This window comes from Diceros bicornis, chromosome 15, assembly GCF_020826845.1.
Source record: "Diceros bicornis minor isolate mBicDic1 chromosome 15, mDicBic1.mat.cur, whole genome shotgun sequence".
Classification (NCBI taxonomy): Eukaryota; Metazoa; Chordata; class Mammalia; order Perissodactyla; family Rhinocerotidae; genus Diceros; species Diceros bicornis.
In genome coordinates this window covers 64642016-64661402 of record NC_080754.1, presented here as the reverse complement: position 1 = coordinate 64661402, position 19387 = coordinate 64642016, and the positions used below count along the sequence as shown (strand labels likewise).

Genomic DNA, 19387 nt, shown 5'->3' with positions numbered 1-19387 from the left:
GAAAACAGAAAATATCAGCACACGTTGTAAAGAGTATGATCATTTTCTCATGAAACTTTTGTTTCGGGTATATTTATCAAGTACACAACTATTTTGTACTGAGTCATGATGTAAGATATATTTTTCAACCACTGTGGATCATGGTTAAAAAAAAGTTTGAAAGTCACTGTAAGGTACCAATAACTGAAAACAATGTTTTGCTCATCATTTTTTTTAGTACTTACAAAGTTTCTTTGTAATTCTTGCATACTGTTTTGCATATTTAACATCATTCGGTCCATTCCCTGAAAAGGGCTGACATCTGTATGCTACAGGATATTAGGAAGTGTGTTATTAACTATAAGTACAACACAAAAGAAGCAAATCAACTTTCTGAAAACTGGAAAAATTTTTTCCCAATTTGTGCAGTAGGATTTCATGCAGTAATCAACCAGGCGAAGATAATTTAAGGACTTATATAATGAAAGTGATTGGTTAAAGAAAATCTGAAGCACAGACAAAGTCCCAAACAGCCAACATAGAAATGTAACACTATAAATACATGCACACATACATGTGTATATATACATACATACATACATGCATGAACATATAAACACACATATATGTCGTTTGTCAACTTTCTCAAAACATAATTTGGTTAATATTTAAATACTGGGTGGTGTATTCTGGGCTGGGACAGCTCTAACATAGAATAGTACACATTTTTCCTTATTCCCTTTCAATATCCCTCTATGCAAATAAATAAAACTTGGGTATAAGATACCAGCGTCACCTCCACCAGTACCACATGGCTGATAGAAGCTGCTTCTGGAGTAGCCAGCCCTCCTTTTCATCACAGTAGAGTCCAAGTGATAGAAGTCAACTCTATCTAAAAGGCCTTCAATTTGCTGCCTACCACGTAAGGCTTAGTAGGGCATATCCTTGAAGCATGAGCTATGCTCCTTTAGAAGAACAGTTAAGAATTCCTCTAGAGGGCCGGCCCTGTGGCTTAGCGGTTAAGTGTGCGCGCTCCGCTGCTGGTGGCCTGGGTTCGGATCCCGGGAGCGCACGAACGCGCGGCTTCTCTGGCCATGCTGAGCCCGCATCCCACATACAGCAACTAGAAGGCTGTGCAGCTATGACATACAACTATCTACTGGGGCTTTGGGGGAAAAAAATAAAAATTAAAAAAAAAAAAAAGCGGCCTACAGAAGCAAACCAAAATCCAAGCCTGTGAACACCTCAAGGTTATGACATCGACACCTAAGGACAATCAATGACAAGCAGCCACATAGGCTTGAAGCTATAGCCAATCAATCCTTTCCTTACTTTGCTTCCGCCTTTCCTGTATAAGAGTCTCCCCCCAGCTCCTGTCAGTGGAGCACTTCTAACCACTTCTGGTTTGGCACTGCCTGATTGGAATAGATTTTTCCTCAAATAAACTCTGAAAATCTTTAAAAAAAAAAAAAAAAAGAATTCCTCTAGAACGGTGGTTTCTCAACCAAGAGCAATTTTGACTCCCAGGGGACATCTGGCAATAATTATGCTCAGTTCTGTTTGTCACAACTGAGGAGGGTGTATGACTGGCATCTACTGAGTAGAGGCCAGGGATTACGGCTAAACATCCTACAATGCATAGGACAGCCTTCCAGAACAAAAACTGTCTGATCAAAAGTGTCAGTAGTGTTGAGGCTGAGAAATCCTGCTCTAGAAAAATCTGCTATTGATTTTAGGTTTTATCACTGGAACACTCACCAGAAAATAAAAAGTGAGGCACACATTCTAGTGTGTCACCCAATGCATCCTCTACTATTATAAAACAGAGGGAGTGTTTGGTTCAAGGAACTCCTCCACTCCAGCAGGAGGAGTCTTTTGAATCCTGAAAGGCACTGTGGTTCAATGTCAGTATTTCAGCCCTTCTGGAGATTCTGCGGCGTGCTAGTGGGACTCAATAAAGAATTATCAAAGGCCTGTTTGTCTTTCTACCTTCTATTGGGTTTTTATTGCCAGTAACGATGGGAAATAGATGGGAAAACCAAATTTAGGACCTGCACTTAACATAGCAGGGAAGAACAAAGGCACAGTTAGGAAATACTGATACATCCTTGGGTACACAAAGGACTGAAGTAGAATTAATCTGCATTTTAGAGGTTCAACACAATTTAGAAAATATTCTAAATATTTTGCTTCAACACTAGGTTGACAATCAGGGCTGTATAAGAGACACAATTCATGAGAGATGGAAGGGCTAGTCCAAGGAAGGAGAAGAAGAGGAGGAGGAGAGGGAAAAGATCAGATGTTTGGGTATACTCTGCCCTCTTCTCAATTCACTACCAAATCACCATCAAAAGATGCATCTGTACTTGCTCTGGGGTGGCCCAACACCTTGGAGTGACAAAAGGTGGGGTACAAATTAGAGATGAGATTCCAGTAGGCTCATAAGGCCTTCAGGAACTTTGTACACATGCTCTTCTCTCTGCCTAGAATGTTTTCTCCTGACTCTCAGCATAGTTAATTTCTTCTCATCATTCAATTATCACATCCTTAGAAAGGCCTCCTCTGGCCACCTGCCTAAACGAATCTCTGCTTCACCTCCCACCTGTCACTGTATCACTACCCTGCTTCATCTCCTTCAGAGTACAGTGACTATCTGAAAATTATTTTGTTGTTTAGTGTGTGTTCTCCCACTCTATAAAAATAATCTTTGAAAGCAGGGCTATCTTCTCTGTCTTATTCACTACTATATTCCCAATATTTATACAATAATTCCGGCACACAGGACGGCTCAATAAATATTTGCCGAATGAATGGACAAATTATCTGTAGCTCAGCTCAAACCCATATATCCAACTGTTTACCAGATAAATCCACCTGGACAGCACACAGACACCTCAAATGCAAAACACCTAAAACTGAAATGGTCCTTTTGACCACCCTGCCCTCATATTTGCACTGAATCAATGCTCTATTCCTTAGCTCCATGGTATTCACATCCACCTAATTCCTCTTGCCAGAAATATAGGCATAATACTTTCCTTCTCCTGCTCTACTGCTCCTTCAGCACCATCAATCACCAAGCTCTATCCATTCACCTCTTTAAGTCTCTCTCAAATGAGATTATTTCTCTTTATTTCCACAGCCATTACCTAAGTAGAAGCTATCACTAATACTTCCCAGAATGCTTTAATAACCCCCGGCCTCCCTGCCTCCACTGTGGTCCCGTCTAATCTTTCTCTCCCCTGCACGCACAATGATCTTTCAAAAATGATAATCTGATTCTATTATAACTTTGAAAATTTATAATTAATGAAATGATGATAATTAATAATGATGAATTATGAAAATTCATCAACTGCTTCCCCTACTCTTAAGATAATGTCCACAGTCCTTACCAGGGCCGAAAGAAGTCCCTGGTTACCTCTCCATATCTACTCTACAACTCATACTCTAGGGCAAGTGACCCTAAACATCTTTGAGTTCCCTCACCCCTGGGTCTTTACACATGCTGTTTCCTCTGTGTTGAGCACTCTTCTTTTCCCCTCCATGCATTTCCTGGCTAACTCCCATTAATCCACAAGGTTCAGGAAGTCTTCTCTGGTTGACCTCCACCCCACCATTCCAAAGGTCTAGGTTACATGTTTTTTTCTATCTGCGCTCCCACAGCATGCTGAACTTTCTGGGCATTTTACTGATAACTCTGTGCTATAACTGCTTTTTTTCTTTGTCATTTGTCCCTCTAAAAACTCTGGTCAGGTAGGACAAATGTTATATGTCAAACTTCAGGGAGACAAATGGTTGAAGTCTAGCACAAGAAGATAAAAAGAAACTTTTTGATGAGAGTGTAGATGCATCCACAGGAAATGTTCCAAAGTCATGCTATTCTCTGCTACTCCTCAGATGGCCTTTAAGTGTATTAGAAACTAGCATCACAGAAAACAGCACTAAAGCCCAAAGAAACAGGGGTGGGAGAAAAGCTGGTTGCAGAGTAGCCGTACCTGGATGTGGGAAAGGAAAAGCAACATGAACAACCTGGCAATCGAGTCCTGGGGAAGGCAGCCAATCTGAGCCTTTCCATATGCTTTGTCTGTCTACAGTTTGGTGCTTTTACACCTTTTTGGAACGTCATCATAACAACGTCTCCACTTTTCAAACACAACTATGGGGATCTTTTTTGTAAATCAACTGAATATTCATCTATTAAAATGTACTTTTTTTTTCAAGACTGATTTTATATATGTTGATATGACTTACTTCAGAAAACACACGCCTAACAGTCTAAGATAAATTTCATACATAAAAATGGTTTTCAGTTCAAATACTAAAAAGCCATTATGAAAGTGAGACTGCATGCCAACTCAGTTTCTTTGAGTTAATTAAAAATAAATATTTGTCAGAAAATAGTGCTAAAATGGTTTGTGTCTCATGATACGAACCATACCACCAAAACTGCCAAAAGGCGCAAGAGAACTCATTGCCTAGAAAAAAAAATATCCAATTAACTTTGGTTATGATATTTATTATATGATAATCCCTGAAAGAGAAAGAAATGCACTGCATAATCACATAGTTCAGAGCTAACAAAATTACCGAAACTTTTCATCCAGAAGAACTCAACATATATTTTTTAAATTATCTGCTTATAATTCATTGTAGAGCCTGACAGAAGGCAAATAGGGAGGCCATACATCACTTTTAAATATGACTACTTGAGTATTTATTAAAGGCAGCTGAAAGAAAAAGTATTTGCTATGGATTAAGACAAATATTTCTCAAAGGAAATGCAAATTCACACCAAAATTAATTAAAACATAAGGTACAATGATTAAGATTACATCATCTTTCTTTTGCTCAACTATTCCGTATTTTTAAAAGATCAGTTAATCTTGCCTGTAACCGAGTAAAAATAAAAATTACATTAACAACACTTCAAAAGATTAGTAGAGGGGCCGGCCCAGTGGTGTAGCAGTTAAGTTCGCATGTTCTGCTTCCGCGGCCTGGGGTTTGCCGGTTCGAATCCTGGGCACGGACTTACTCACTGCTCATCAAGCCGTGCTGAGGCGGCGTCCCATATAGAAGAGCTACAACTCTACAACTACGCTACACAGCTATGTACTGGGGCTTTGGGGAGAAAAAAGAAAAAAGAGGAAGATTGGCAACAGATGTTAGCATAATCTTTTTAAAAAAAAAAAGATTAGTAGAGATATTGCACAAAAAATTTAATGAATCCCTCCTAAGAACTAATTTATGGAATAAGCAACATAGACTTCAGAAGGGATCACACACATAGATTCAGAAATAGAGTCTTTGATAGGCAAAAGAATAAGTATAATGAAATAATCAAAATTAGTAATTCAGAAATTGTATTCCTCAATAGGTAGAGATGAATAAAAATAAATCTTTAGACACATATATACAAATTAAAAACTTTCATTACTTGGAAGTTTCAAATATTGAAAATAAATCTTGAATTTCTGGGTAAGTTTTACTGTCATTCAGTGATTGATAATTTTCTCCCTGTATAAGTTATGTTGAAAAATAGAGAAAACTGTGTTTATATTAAATTTTATAATAAATTATGCCAGATGATATATACTTATACTATATATCTAGAACAGTAATATCCAAAGTGTATTGGATGCACCAAAAAAATTCCTCTATATCTTTTTACTGAAAGGAAAAACAGATTTCAGATTGACTCTGGCACCGTCACTCAACCTAAATGTCATATGGCCACATGTCTTATCTTGAATTATAAATTGTCTAGTTAAATAAATTTACAGATTAAATTATCTAGTTTTAAACAAAACTAATCCTCCCCAAATGAATAACCAGCTTAAAAATATCCACATAAAGAAATCATGAACTGGAGAAAATGCTAATAAAACAAACATAAGAAAATAGCATAGTTGATGCTTCGCCTACATGTAGCAGGAGTCTGTTTTCCCTCATAATATGGCTGATAAAGATGACAAATGTCAAGAATGAGCCAAATATAAAGCAAAAAATAATCAAAGTATCTATACGAAATATAGGTTTTCATCCACTGTGCTTAAAACCATCAGCATAATGGCTCATTGCTTAATTACAACACTCATTTTAAAATGTATTACCTCATAAAAAGAAAAGTTTTGTATAAATTTTTATTAAAAGTTCAAATAGACTAGGACAGCTAGCATGCTCAAAAAGCCTACTGTTTTCTTGGCTGCCCTCTTTTCAAACTTAGCAGTGGTCTTTTCCATCTTCTGCAGTCAACTTCTAATTTTTATTCCTACCTCCACATCTAGTTATAAAACACCGACTTACAAAAAGTCAGATTGGGATAGAGGTCTTTTGTTGCTACTGCTGTTTGTTTTGTTTTCTTTTAATTAATTTATTTTTGCTATCACATAAGTCTTTCATACTTAGACATAAACATGTCAAATATATCACATCCTAGGGGAAAAAAGGAGAGCCATACCTCACCAGTATAAATTATAAATGTACAGAAAAAAAGGTGAGTTTTGGCTAAAAGAGAGGCTAAATGTTCTTTTGAAAACCTGTTATAATTGGACAAAATTTCTATATTTTAATTTGAATTGAATTGAATTGAATTTATTGGCAAAGAGTTTTCATAGTTTGAACAAAAAAAAATACATTGGTGTTAGCTTTCAAAGATAGTTGCCACAATATAATGTAATTAAAGAAAAATGTATACTAATTGATTGTAGATGTGAGAGGCAAGTAAACTACCTAGCAGTATTTATTATTTAAAGAGCTATGAAACTCAAGGTTTTATGAAATGGGTTGCTCTAAATCTGATATAGTAAAAATTACCACTATTTTAACTTAATAGGTAGATAAGTACTGCAGTTTTTCTTGGGAAAATGTTTAAAGAGATGATTATTGAACGAGAAATAAGATGATAGGTTCACATATAGGTGATTAGTGCTCCTTACTCAGCACTGGTTAAAAAAAGCTAAATGCTTTGGAGTCCATATGAATGTCTATCGTCATGCCCTCCATTAAGGTAGCCACTAGCCACATGTGGCTATTTAAAATTAAATTTGAAATAATTAAAATTAAATTAAAAATTTAGTTCCTTAGTAGCACTAGGCACATTTCAAGTTCTCAATAGCCATATGTGGCTCTTGGCTGCCTTATTGGACAGGGCAGATTCAGAACATTTCCATCATCCAGAAAGTTCCATTGGATAATGCTAGCTACAGACTTTAGCCTACGCTAATGATTCATAATTTTAGACAAAAGTTAATTTATGCCACCATAAACTGGACAAGGTAGCAACTATTTTAGTTTTTCATTCAAATGTTGGTCGTGGCCTTCCTTTGTATTCAGAATTGTTTTCCTACTTGACTTTCCTTATTCAGTCACCACATTTATGCAACCGTATTACTTCAGCTGTTTGGTTTTTTTTGTTGTTGTTCCCCAAAACTTGAGTTAAAGCCACGTTGGCAAGGTAAATACAATATGAGATGAGCTAAAATGCAAATAGTTCTAAATTATGAATCTTACAAACCACAGTTGCACAGGAATTTCTCTCTTTATTTGGTTATATATTTCTCATTCCAGCTCATTAAACATCCAGGTGTGTAAAGCACAAGTGCCAAGACGGAAACATTTACTTCTACTTCCAATGAATGACCAGTCGAGTTACAGCTGATGCGTACAGGCATCTTCAATAGGAATTTTACAGCTGAATTATAAACAGATCTCCTGTCTATGCTTACAAGGAAATAAAATCGCCACTTCTTGCTTCTTCCACAAAAGCTACAAGCAGCTCATTTATGCACATAAATACCAAGCACTATATATAGCCCTACTCTTTCCCTGCTATGGTTACAGCAGACATACAAAATATTTCAATGCTCATGTGAAAAGATAAAATTTTAGAATGCCATATTTGATTTTTCTGCCCTCTTTGATAATTTTTTCCTCTGATCTTAATTTTAGACTTTTATGGAAATTGATAGCCCTACAAGTAAAAAATATATATATTATGATACGACTATTCAAAAATTAAAAGAAAACTAATTGGAATGTGAATAATATATATATAGGAATAATATGTATATGGAAAAGAATGTGAAGATTACTTTCATTTAAATGGCAAATGTAATTTTATCCATCAAACTTCTTAGGAATATTTGAAATATTTTGCTCTATTTAAGATTATTGCAAACAAAAAATATAAAAATGTTTTTCTGGAAGTTTCCCAATTGACCAATTCAATGTTTATGAGTTCCAAATATCTACGTTTCAATTGCAGAGATTCATCTTTATAGAAACTCCTGTGGATTTGTTATTCTAGAACTGCCATTCCTGAGGCCGAAAAAACAACAGAAATAAAATAAAATAGTTAAGATATATAAATATCCGGGGGTTTTTTTTTTGAGTCGAGTATGTTTGTGTCCTTCTAGCTTTGCTCTCAGACAAGACTTATGAAAATATACTGCAGTTTTGCATGGCTTTTGAATACAGTTAAAAGTTTACCTAAGTTTTGAACGTCCAAGGTAGCCATGCAGAAGACTGGTTTTTCCTGGTTCAATGGAGATAAAGCATTATACTATAGCTTTGGCTACCATTTTAAAGTGGGGAAAAATCGTCTTTTATGGAACAGGAAGGATATTTCCTTGCCTGTTCTAATTAAGACGTGGGAGGAAATTCTCTGGTGAACAAACCATATATACATATGAAAAATAATGCTTTAAGTTTGGCTTATAATATATAATCCTATGGTCCTAAAGGTTTTGGCAGCACAGTGGAATTCTATACAGCTAACAATTCACTGTTCAAGTATTCAGCTTTTCAAAAGGTCCCTCCCTTTTACATAATAGTTATTTCTTAACATAAGTATTAGTCATATCCTATCATCATAGATATATTCCTCTGTAAGACTTTTCTTCAAATTCCCACAGGACCTTCTCACTAACTTTAAAATGAAGAACTTACAGTCAAGGAATTTTCACCATCATCATGTCCCATATGATTATGAGCTCTTCCTCTACCATCAGAGATGCTGAGCAAGTCTCTTCCAAAAGGCTCAGAAAAACTTCTCATTATCTGTCGCATACTTTCTCGGTGTGCCATAAAAGAATCACTGTTGAAAATACATATAATCATGTAAGAGTAAATGTTGAAATTTAAATCATAAGTAGGCAGCTAAATATTACAAAGAATTATTTTTGGCTAATATGCTTGTTAAAGAAACAAAAGAAGAGTTTAGGAGAACAGAATTATCTCATAAAGACACACTATTCATGAATATAATTTATTGACAATAGAATTACTTCATAAAAATCCACTATTCATGAATACAAAAACTATTCTATTTGTTAACCACTATAATTCACTTATGTATAATAAAAACACACCTTTATTTATCCCTTACTGTATAAAAATAATAAACACAAAGTACAACATCTCAGGTAGCTTAAGCCAGCACTAAAGGAAACGGCAAAAAAGGACTTTGCTACCTGCTACCAGGTAGAGGCCACTTTGGGCAGTCAACGATATAAATTCTAGTGAGGACTAATATGAATGCTGGCTTGTTTATTTTTTGACTCTTATTTATGAAATATGAGCACTGAGAACTAAAGCTATGTTACGAACACTGTAAAGATATAACACTATTTTAATAGACAAAGACAAAGCTACAGATCACCTCTATGAGGCTAACTTTCGTTTCTAAGAACTCTAAATACTAGAATCACCACATAGTAAAAATATCTTCTAAGTCTTAAGATAGTGGTTCTCAAACTTTTTTTTTCCAGGGCAAGATTCACCCTGAGCTAACATCTGTTGCCAATCTTCCTCTTTTTTCCCTCCCCAAAGTGCCAGTACATGGTTGTATATCCTAGTTGTAAGTCATTTTAGTTCTTCTATGTGAGCTGCCACCACAGCATGGCAACTGACAGTGCTTCCACGACCGGGAAGTGAACTTGGGCTGCCAAAGCAGTGAGTGCTGAACTTGAACCGCTAGGCCATCAGGGCTGGCTTTCAAACTTTTTTTGAAATTACCAATCAACTAGAGAGCAGGTTAGAAATGCAGATTCTTGTCCCTCCAACCTCCCAATGGAATTCACTAGCTCTGGGTGTGGTTTGTGGACATGCATCCCCGGTGATTTTAACTCAAGCAGTCTCTCACCAACCTTTGAGGAACACTGCCCCTTGTGTGTCTGTGGTACCTGAATTAATTAGAACCCAAGCCTCTTTGTGAGCCTAAATTTCCATAGCTATAAAATGAGGATAATATCACATATCTTTGTTGTTAAGATTAAATCAGATAATCTGAAAGCACAAAGCATATAGTATCTGGCCCATATAATATGTTAAATGCTAATTTCCCTTATCTCTTCTTAACTCATGTTATGAATGCTACTCCCTATTATTCTATTATTAAATACCTCTCATGGAAAAAAAAGAGATGTATTTTATTTAAAAACACAGATAGCAATAATCATGCCCCAGGCCCTATTCTATGTGCTGTATAAATATTGATGTTCTTAATCTGATGTAATCCATTCACCCCAAGTCCCATTCAAGAATGTATGACTTTTACTGCCTTATCGCAGTGGTTTCTCAACTTCATTTCAGTTGGAAAGTCATTGACCCACTGGTCAATTCCTTACTGCTCATTCCAGAACTTAAGGCACATCCCCACTGGAGCTCACTTTACCAAGGCCATCTTATTCTTTCCTGTAGTCCACTGGAGCCGCCTAATGGTCTGCCCTCCCTTCAGACTTCCCCAGCTGAGTTTCATCCTCCTTATGCTGCCCTTCCCACTTCTAATTCTAAATTCCAATCTTCTAATGTCATCATGTCAACACTATATCATGATATAATCACAAAACCACTAAAAAATTCAGTCTTCTTTCAGTAATTCCAAGCAGAAAGAGCTTTTCCTTTGAATTCTGCAGTATTTCTATACACAAACCTATCCCAAGGGAGCTCAGATTTATTCATGTATCACGTTGGAAGTTAAAAAAAAAAAAGCTTCAAGTGCAATTGGTTAGCAAACCTCTTAACTGGATTTGTGTTTGCATAGTTAAAGAGGTTTTTTGTTTTAATTTAGCTTTGGTTAGGTATAATTTACATAAACAAAATTTATACATTTTAATTGTACAACTTGATGAACTTTGAAAAATGTATACAGTCACAACCACCACCACAATCAAGATGTAGAAAGCCCCATCACCCCCAAAAGTTCCCTCTTGCCCGTTTGCATATAATTATCTCCCTCTAACCCTAGTGACCATAAGCTGATAGGCTTTTGGTCACTATAGTTTTGCCTTTTTCAGAATTTCATATAATAGAATCATACATTATGTTGTCTTTTGTGTGTAGTTTCTTTCACTTAGCATAATGCTTCTGTGATTCATCCATGTTGTTCCATTTATCAGTAGCTCATTCAGTTTTATTGCTAGGTCCATTGTATGTTATGTGATTATATCACAATATAATCACAAAACTGATTCTAGTTTTTGGCTATTATGAATAAAGCTTCTATGAACACTCATATAAGCTGGTCTTTGTGCATACATGCTTTCACTTCTCTCGAGAAAAACACCTAGGAGTAGGACTGCTGGGCTGTATGGTAAGAGTGAGTTTAACTTTATTAAAAACGTGAACTGAGAGGGGCTGACCCCGTGGCTTAGCAGTTGGGTGCATGCGCTCCGTTGCTGGCGGCCCGGGTTCGGATCCCGGGCGCGCACCAATGCACTGCTTCTCCGGCCATGCTGAGGCCACGTCCCACGTACAGCAGCTAGAAGGATGTGCAGCTATGACATACAACTATCTACTGGGGCTTTGGGGGAAAATAAATAAATAAATAAAATTATTAAAAAAAAAAAAGTGAGGGGCCGGCCCGGTGGCGCAAGCGGTTAAGTGCGCGCGCTCCGCTGCGGCGGCCCGGGGTTCGCTGGTTCGGATCCCGGGCGCGCACTGACGCACTGCTTGGCAGGCCATGCTGTGGCGGCGTCCCATATAAAGTGGAGGAAGATGGGCACAGATGTTAGCCCAGGGCCGTCTTCCTCAGCAAAAAAAGAGGAGGATTGGCGGATGTTAGCACAGGGCTGATCTCCTCACAAAAAAAAAAAAAAAAAAAAGTGAACTGAGAGTTCTAGTTGTGCTACACTCTTGCTGACACTTGGTATTGTCAGTCTTTTTAATTTTAGCCATTTGAGTGGTGGTGTAATAATATCTCATTGGGGTTTTATTTTGTATTATTTGTCATTTATATATCTTTGATAAAAACGTCTGCTCAAATTTTTTCCTCATTTAAAAAAACCTGGTTGTTTGTCTTATTTTTATGGAGTTGTAAGAGTTCTTTATATATTCTAGACATAAGACTTTTATCAGATATATATCTTGTAAGCATTTTTCCCCGTCTTGGACTTGCCTTTTCATTTTCTTAACATCAACTTATTCAGCTACATAGCTATGAATCTTTGCTAAGTCTTCAGTTTTCACCAGACTATGACCTTTGTGGAGTAGTTTTATTTCTGACTTAGTTTTCTATCTCTGTCTTTCCTTTCATCTTTGTTTAACTAATTCCAATTCTTATAACAAATTACATACCTCTATAAACTGCTTTAGATTATTTTTAGAAGATGAAGAATAAGTGGAATTTAAAAAGTGAAGGGAAGAATTGGAATAGGGAGTTAGAAGTGGACAATGTGAGGGGAGTATTGTAAAAGAGTAAATTGTGTTGATTATTCTAATATACCTTCTGAATTCCCTGTCTGAAAGTTAAAAGGTTTCCATTTTTACTTTATATTTTCTAATATGAGAAATTTATTTGTAGTTTTACAAAATGTTCTAATATTACCGAACTCAATTTCAGCTAGGAATATTATAAACTTGATTATCTAGTCTGGTAAACCACTGAACTCAGTAATTTATATGTGTGGTAGAGGCAGCTTCTAAGATGGCCCCCAATGATCCCCACCCCTGCTATTCATGCCCTCATGTGATCCCCTCTCCTTGAGGATGGGCTGGACTTTTGACTTGCTCCTAACAGGATACAACGGAAGTGATGGCATGTCACTTTCAAAATTAGGTCTTTAAAAAGACTGTGGCTTCTGCTTGGGTGTTCTCTTAGTAGCTGCCATGCTATGAGGCAGCCCCATAGAGTGGCCCATGTGAGTGAGCTCAGAAGCAGATTTTTGAGACCAGCCACTAGCCATATGAAAGAACTTGAAAGCATATTCTCCATCAATTGAGCCTATAGATGACTGCAGCCTTGACTGACACCTTGATTACAGCCTCCTAAGAGGCTCTGAGTCAGAACCACCCAGCTAAGCTGCTCTTGGATTCCTAACCAACAGAAATTATGACATAATAAATGTTTGTTGTTTTAAGCTGCTAAGTTACAGCAGCAATAGATAACTAATACATGTTACATCCCAAAAAGCAGTGCATAACACATTTAAGACTGCCCTCATTCTAAGTCTTCAATTTTGTTGGTTTCATCTAAAGACTGGGAAGGAAATGAATGCAAACTTATAAAAATAAGTAGTTTGTAGATCTGTTTCTGCATCATGAGAAAACGTTTTACAGATTTTCATCAAAGTTTGAGACTATGTTTGGGATGGTATGAATTACAATATCAGCTTCTATGGCATTAAAAAAACCTCAATTGAAGGTGGAGTTTCTCAGACAGACAGGTCCTACTCTAGAGCAGTTGAAATTGAGGCATAAGAAGACCATGGAAGTGTTGATCAGGAGGCACAAATCTCATGTATTAAAACATCTGGGCCAGGGAAAGCCAACCCTGGTTTAAATGAGCACTCCCCTCCCCAACAAAAGTCACCAAGGAAGAAGTTCAGAACTGCAGATATTGATTGAAGTGGAGATGCTTCTCTATGTAGCATGTACCCAGGTGGGTGGAGACTTTAAGAATGGTAAGTGACTCTCCCAAGAAATGGTAGGGAGACCATCTGATATAAAGATGGTTCAAATTCAATAAATATTATGTATACTGTGTGTCAAGCTCAGAGGTTGATTACTGGTCTGGAGGAATTTACAGTCTGACAGAGAAGTGAGACTTGTATGTTTTAAAATTAAGATTATAAAACTGGATATTGTATTAGTTTACTATTGCTTCTGTAACAAATTACCACAAATTTAATGACTTAACATCTTTATTTTGTTTTTGTGAGGAAGATCAGCCCTGAGCTAACATCCATGCTAATCCTCCTCTTTTTGCTGAGGAAGACCAGCTCTGAGCTAACATCTATTGCCAATCCTCCTCCCTTTTTTCTCCCCAAAGCCCCAGCAGATAGTTGCATGTCATAGATGCACATCTCTCCAGTTGCTGTATGTGGGACGCAGCCTCAGCATGGCCAGAGAAGCAGTGTGTCGGTGCGCGCCCGGGATCCGAACCCAGGCCACCAGCAGCGGAGCGCATGCACTTAACCACCAAGCTACGGGGCTGGCCCAACACCTTTATTTTCTTACAGTTGAAATCAGAAGCCCAGAATGGGTATGACTGGGCTAGAATCAAGGTGCTGGTAGGGCTGTGTTTCTTCTGAAGCCTGGAGAGGAAAAATCTGTTTCTTTGCCTTTTCCACTTCTGGAGACTGCCCATGTTCCTTGGCATGTGGCCCTTTTCTCCATTTTCAAAGCCAGCAGCAGAGTATCTTCAAATTTCTCTCTGACTCTTCCATATTTAAAGGACCCTCATGGCTAAATTGAGCCCACTTGGATAATCCAGGTTAACCTCCTATTTTAAGGTTAGCTGATTAACAACCTTAATTCCATCTGTAACCTTGATTCCCCTTTGCTATGTAAAATAACATATTTCACAGGTCCTAGAGATTAGGACACGGACGTCTTTAGGGGGAGCTTTATTCTGCCTACCACAGATATATTCCTAAAATCACATTATTTTTTTAACAAATTTTTTTAACTTGAACATGCTTAAAAATCACTTGAGGTACTTATTAAAATGCAGATTCCTGAGACATACACCCAGGGATTTTTGATTCAGTGTATTGGGAGCATGGCCCAGTAATCTGCATTTCAGCAAGCATTTCAAGTAATCCTAACACAGCTATTCCAAGGACCTCACATGAATAAACACTAATTTATCCTCTTAACCATTTTATCAGGGACTTCTAGTTCCATTTCTGCTTGTTTTGATGCAAATGATCTCCATTTACTTAACAAATATTTGATAATACCTATGTAAAAGGCACTGTGCCAGGCAGTGGGGACAGAGCCCTGACCCTTGGAGGGCTAAAGCCGATTTTCAACTTCCTACTGGCCAGCAAGTTATACTACTTTCTAAAGTACTCAGAGTAGAAATTACAAATAATGACAAGGCAATTATTGAATACTCGCATATTTCTATCTTAACATTTCTAACACTGTTCTTTTCCTTAGCCAGCTTTTCCTCTCTCTGTCTCTATGTTTATTAAAAGACACAGCCATTATTCTCCAAGTTATCCAAGTTCACAACTTCAGGAATGGGCTGGATGTTAGTTGGATTTTTATCTGTCCTGTGCTGGCTCCAAGAGAGGAAAAGGGTGAACTGTTTCGGTGAGAAGAAGAAAGGAGATGGCAAGTCTCTAGTTCAATCTCCCTCCATCAAGAAAACTTGAGGTTGGTTTCTTCTGAATTACCACTGCTTCTTGTATCTTACTTACCAAAGATCGTACTTATCTTACTTATTTCCTTCCTGGATTCTAACATCTAGTAATTTGAGCACAGTAAACTCTGAGTACTCTTATGTCTAATTACTTCATTTTACACTCATACTGAAACAATGACTTACCTGGGCACAGAAATCTACATCATTTCCCCTCAGTATTTTGAGGATATTGCTTCACTATCTTCCTTACTGTTTAAGTCTGATGACAATCTGGTTCTCATTCTTCCTAAGGAATCTATACTCTCCAGAAGCTACATATTCTTTTCTTTATACATTTTTTAATGTAAAGAAATTACATTATCATGGGTCCAATTGTAGAATTCTTAAAAAGTTATCCTGTCACCCTCAAATTTCCCTTTTCAATCTGGGTTCTAAGGATTTCAGCCTTTCATTGGTTCTAGAAATTGTTCTTAAATTATTTCTATGGGTTTTTGCCATTCTCTTCTATCTATTCCTCCTTTGTAGAATTTTTAACCCTTGGTAATTTTGTGCTGCATGTTGGAAGAAATTTGGCTCATTTTCTCAGGTTACTAATTCAGTCTTTGGTTGTGAACATTCTGCTTAACTCAGCTTTTTTTTTTTCTTAAAGATAAAAATTTTAATTTCTGGTATCTCTGGTTATTTTTTTTTTTTTAATGACTGCACTATCCTCTGACATCTCTGAAGCTATTTCACATTTATTCACATATTTAACATTTTTAACACTCTTCTTTCCTTAATATCCAAGTTGCCATCTGATATTATTTCTCTTCACTAAAGAACTTTAACATTTTTTGTTCTGCAGGTATGCCTATAATAAATTCTCTTAGTTTTCTTCTATCTCAAAATCTTCTATTTCATCCTTGATTTTTTTTTTTTTTGGTGAGGATGATTGGCCCTGAGCTAACATTTGCTGCCAATTTCCTCTGCAAAAAGAGGAAGATCACCCTGAGCTAACATCCATGCTAATCCTCCTCTTTTTGCTGAGGAAGACCAGCTCTGAGCTAACATCTATTGCCAATACTCCCTTTTTTTTTTCCCCCAAAGCCCCAGTAGATAGTTGTATGTCATAGTTGCACATCCTTCAAGTTGCTGTATGTGGGACGCGGCCTCAGCATGACCGGAGAAGCGGTGCGTCAGGGCGCGCCCGGGATCCGAACCCGGGCCGCCAGTAGTGGAGCATGCACACTTAACCGCTAAGCCACAGGGCTGGCCCTGGCCTTTTTTTTTTAATTAATTTTTTTATTTTTTAAATTTTCTTGAGCCAAGCATATTGGCTTTTAGCACTGTGTAAATTTCAGGTGTAGATTATTATATTTCAGTTCCTATATGGATTGCATCGTGTTCACCAGCAAGTGTAGTTTTTATCTATTACCATACACATGTGCCCCTTTACACCTTTCACCCACCCCCCACCCCCTTTTCCTCTGGTAACCACCAATCTGTTCTCCTTATCTATGGGTTTATCTTCCACACAAATGAAATCAAATGGTATTTGTCTTTCTCTGTCTGATTTATTTCACTTAGCATAATACCCTCAAGGTCCATCTATGTTGTTGCAAATGGCACGATTTTTTACTTTTTTATGGCTGAGTAGTATTCCATTGTATATACACACCATATCTTCTTTATCCATTCATCCATTGATGGGCACTTGGGTTGCTTCCACATCTTGGCTATTGTGAATAACGCTGCGATGAACATAGGGGTGCATAAATCTTTTTGAATTGTTGATTTCATATTCTTTGGATAAATACCCTGTACTGGAACAGCTGGATCATATGCTATTTCTACTTTCAGTTTTTTGAGAAATCACCATACTGTTTTGCATAGTGGCTGCACTAGTTTGCATTCCCACCAGCAGTGTATGAGAGTTCCCTTTTCTCCACATCCTCTCCTTTCTTTTTTTGGCCAGAGGCTGGGGGAGAGGAGATGAGGAGTTAGTGTTTAATGGGTACAGAGTTTCAATTTGGAAAGATGAAAAAGTTCTGGAGATGGATGGTGGTGATGGTTGCCCAACAATGTGAATACACCTAATGCCACCGAATTCTACACTTAAATGGTTAAAATGGCAACACTTCTTATTTCTTATTAATTATAGCCATTCTGATGGGTGTGAGGTGATACTGTAGTTTTGATTTACATTTCCCTAATAATTAGTGATGTTGAATATCTTTTTATGTGCCTGTTAGCCATCTGTGTATTTTCTTTGGAAAAACGTCTGTTCTTATCCTCTGCCCATTTTTTTATCGAGTTGTTCATTTTTTTGTTGTTGAGTCGCATCAGTTCTTTACATATTTTGGAAATTTACCCCTTGTTGGATATATGATTTGCAAATATTTTCTCCCATTTGGTGGGTTGTCTTTTCATTTTGTTGATGGTTTCCTTTGCTTTACAGAAGCTTTTAAATCTGATGTAGTCCCATTTATTTTTTCTGTTTCCCTTGCCTGAGTAGACATGGTATTCAAAAAGATATTGCTAAGACTGATGTCAAAGAGTGTACTGCCTATATTTTCTTCTAGGAGTTTTACAGTTTCAGGTCTCAAATCCATTTGACCAAACAATTTTTGTGTATGGTATAAGATAATGGTCTACTTTCATTCTTTTGCATGTGGCTGTCCAGTTTTCCCACCACCATTTATTGAAGAGACTTTCCTTTCTCCATTGTATGTTCTTGGCTCCTTCATTAAAGACTAGCTGTCCATAGATGTGTGGTTTTATGTCTGGGCTCTCAATTCTGTTCCATTGATCTGTGTGTCTGTTTTTCTGCCAGTACCATGCTGTTTTGATTACTACAGCTTTGTAGTATAATTTGAATTCAGGGATTATGATACCTCTAACTTTATTCTTTTTTCTCAAGATTGTTTTGCCTATTTGGTCTCTTTTTTTGTTCCCTATAAATTTTAGGATTCTTTGTTCTATTTCCATGAAGAATGTCATTGGGATTCTAATTGGGATTGCACTGAATCTGTAGATTGCTTTAAGTAATAAGGATATTTTAACTATGTTTATTCTTCCAATCCATGAGCATGGAATATCTTTCCATCTCTTTTTGTCTTCTTCGATTTCTTTCAATAATGGCTTATACTTTTCATCATATAGGGCTTTCACCTCCTCGGTTAAACTTATTCCTAGGTATTTTACTCTTTTTGTTGTGCTTGTACATGGGATTGTATTCTTGACTTCTCTTTCTGCTAGTTTGTTATTAGTGTATAGAAATGCAATTGATTTTTGTATGTTGATTTTGTACCCTGCATGCTGTAGTTGTTATTTCTAATAGTTTTCTGGTGGATTCTTTAGGGTTTTCTATAGAATCTTTAGGATTCTATAGAATCATGTCATCTGCAAACAGGGAGAGCTTTACTTCTTCCTTTCCAATTTGGGTATCTTTTATTTCTTTTTCTCGTCTAATTAGTCTGGACAAAAATTCCAGTACTATGTTGAATAAGTGTGGCAAGAGTGGGAACCCTTGTCTTGTTCCTGTTCTCAGAGAAATGGCTTTCAGTTTTTCACTGTTAAGTATGATGTTGGCTGTCAGTTTGTCATATATGGCCTTTATTATGTTGAGATACTTTCCTTTTATACCCATTTTATTGAAAGTTTTTATCATAAACGGATGCTGTATCTTGTCAAATGCTTTCTCTGCATCTACTGAGATGATCATGTGATTTTTATTCCTCATTTTGTTAATGTGGTGGATCACATTGATTCATTTGCGGATGTTGAACCATCCCTGCATCCCTGGACTAAAACTCACTTGATCGTAGTGTATGATCC

The 19387-nt window shown here is 36.9% G+C and overlaps 1 protein-coding gene across 3 annotated transcripts in view; it reads right to left on the bottom strand.

Annotated features, from left to right (window-relative positions):
- The window catches only part of MLF1 (myeloid leukemia factor 1), a 50665-nt gene that overhangs the window by 7147 nt on the left and 24131 nt on the right, over positions 1–19387 (bottom strand). For 2 of the 3 annotated variants that reach the window (XR_009222300.1, XM_058556453.1), the window contains exons 2-4: positions 8929–9076; positions 4416–4457; positions 225–308 (exon numbers count right to left, since the gene is read on the bottom strand). Coding sequence is in view for 2 of the 3 variants with exons in the window: in XM_058556453.1 (XP_058412436.1) it covers positions 225–308; positions 4416–4457; positions 8929–9076 (274 nt within the window). In the remaining variant the exon portion in view is untranslated. The remainder of the gene's footprint in view (positions 1–224; positions 309–4415; positions 4458–8928; positions 9077–19387) is intronic. The other variant, XM_058556454.1, reaches the window with a different exon arrangement.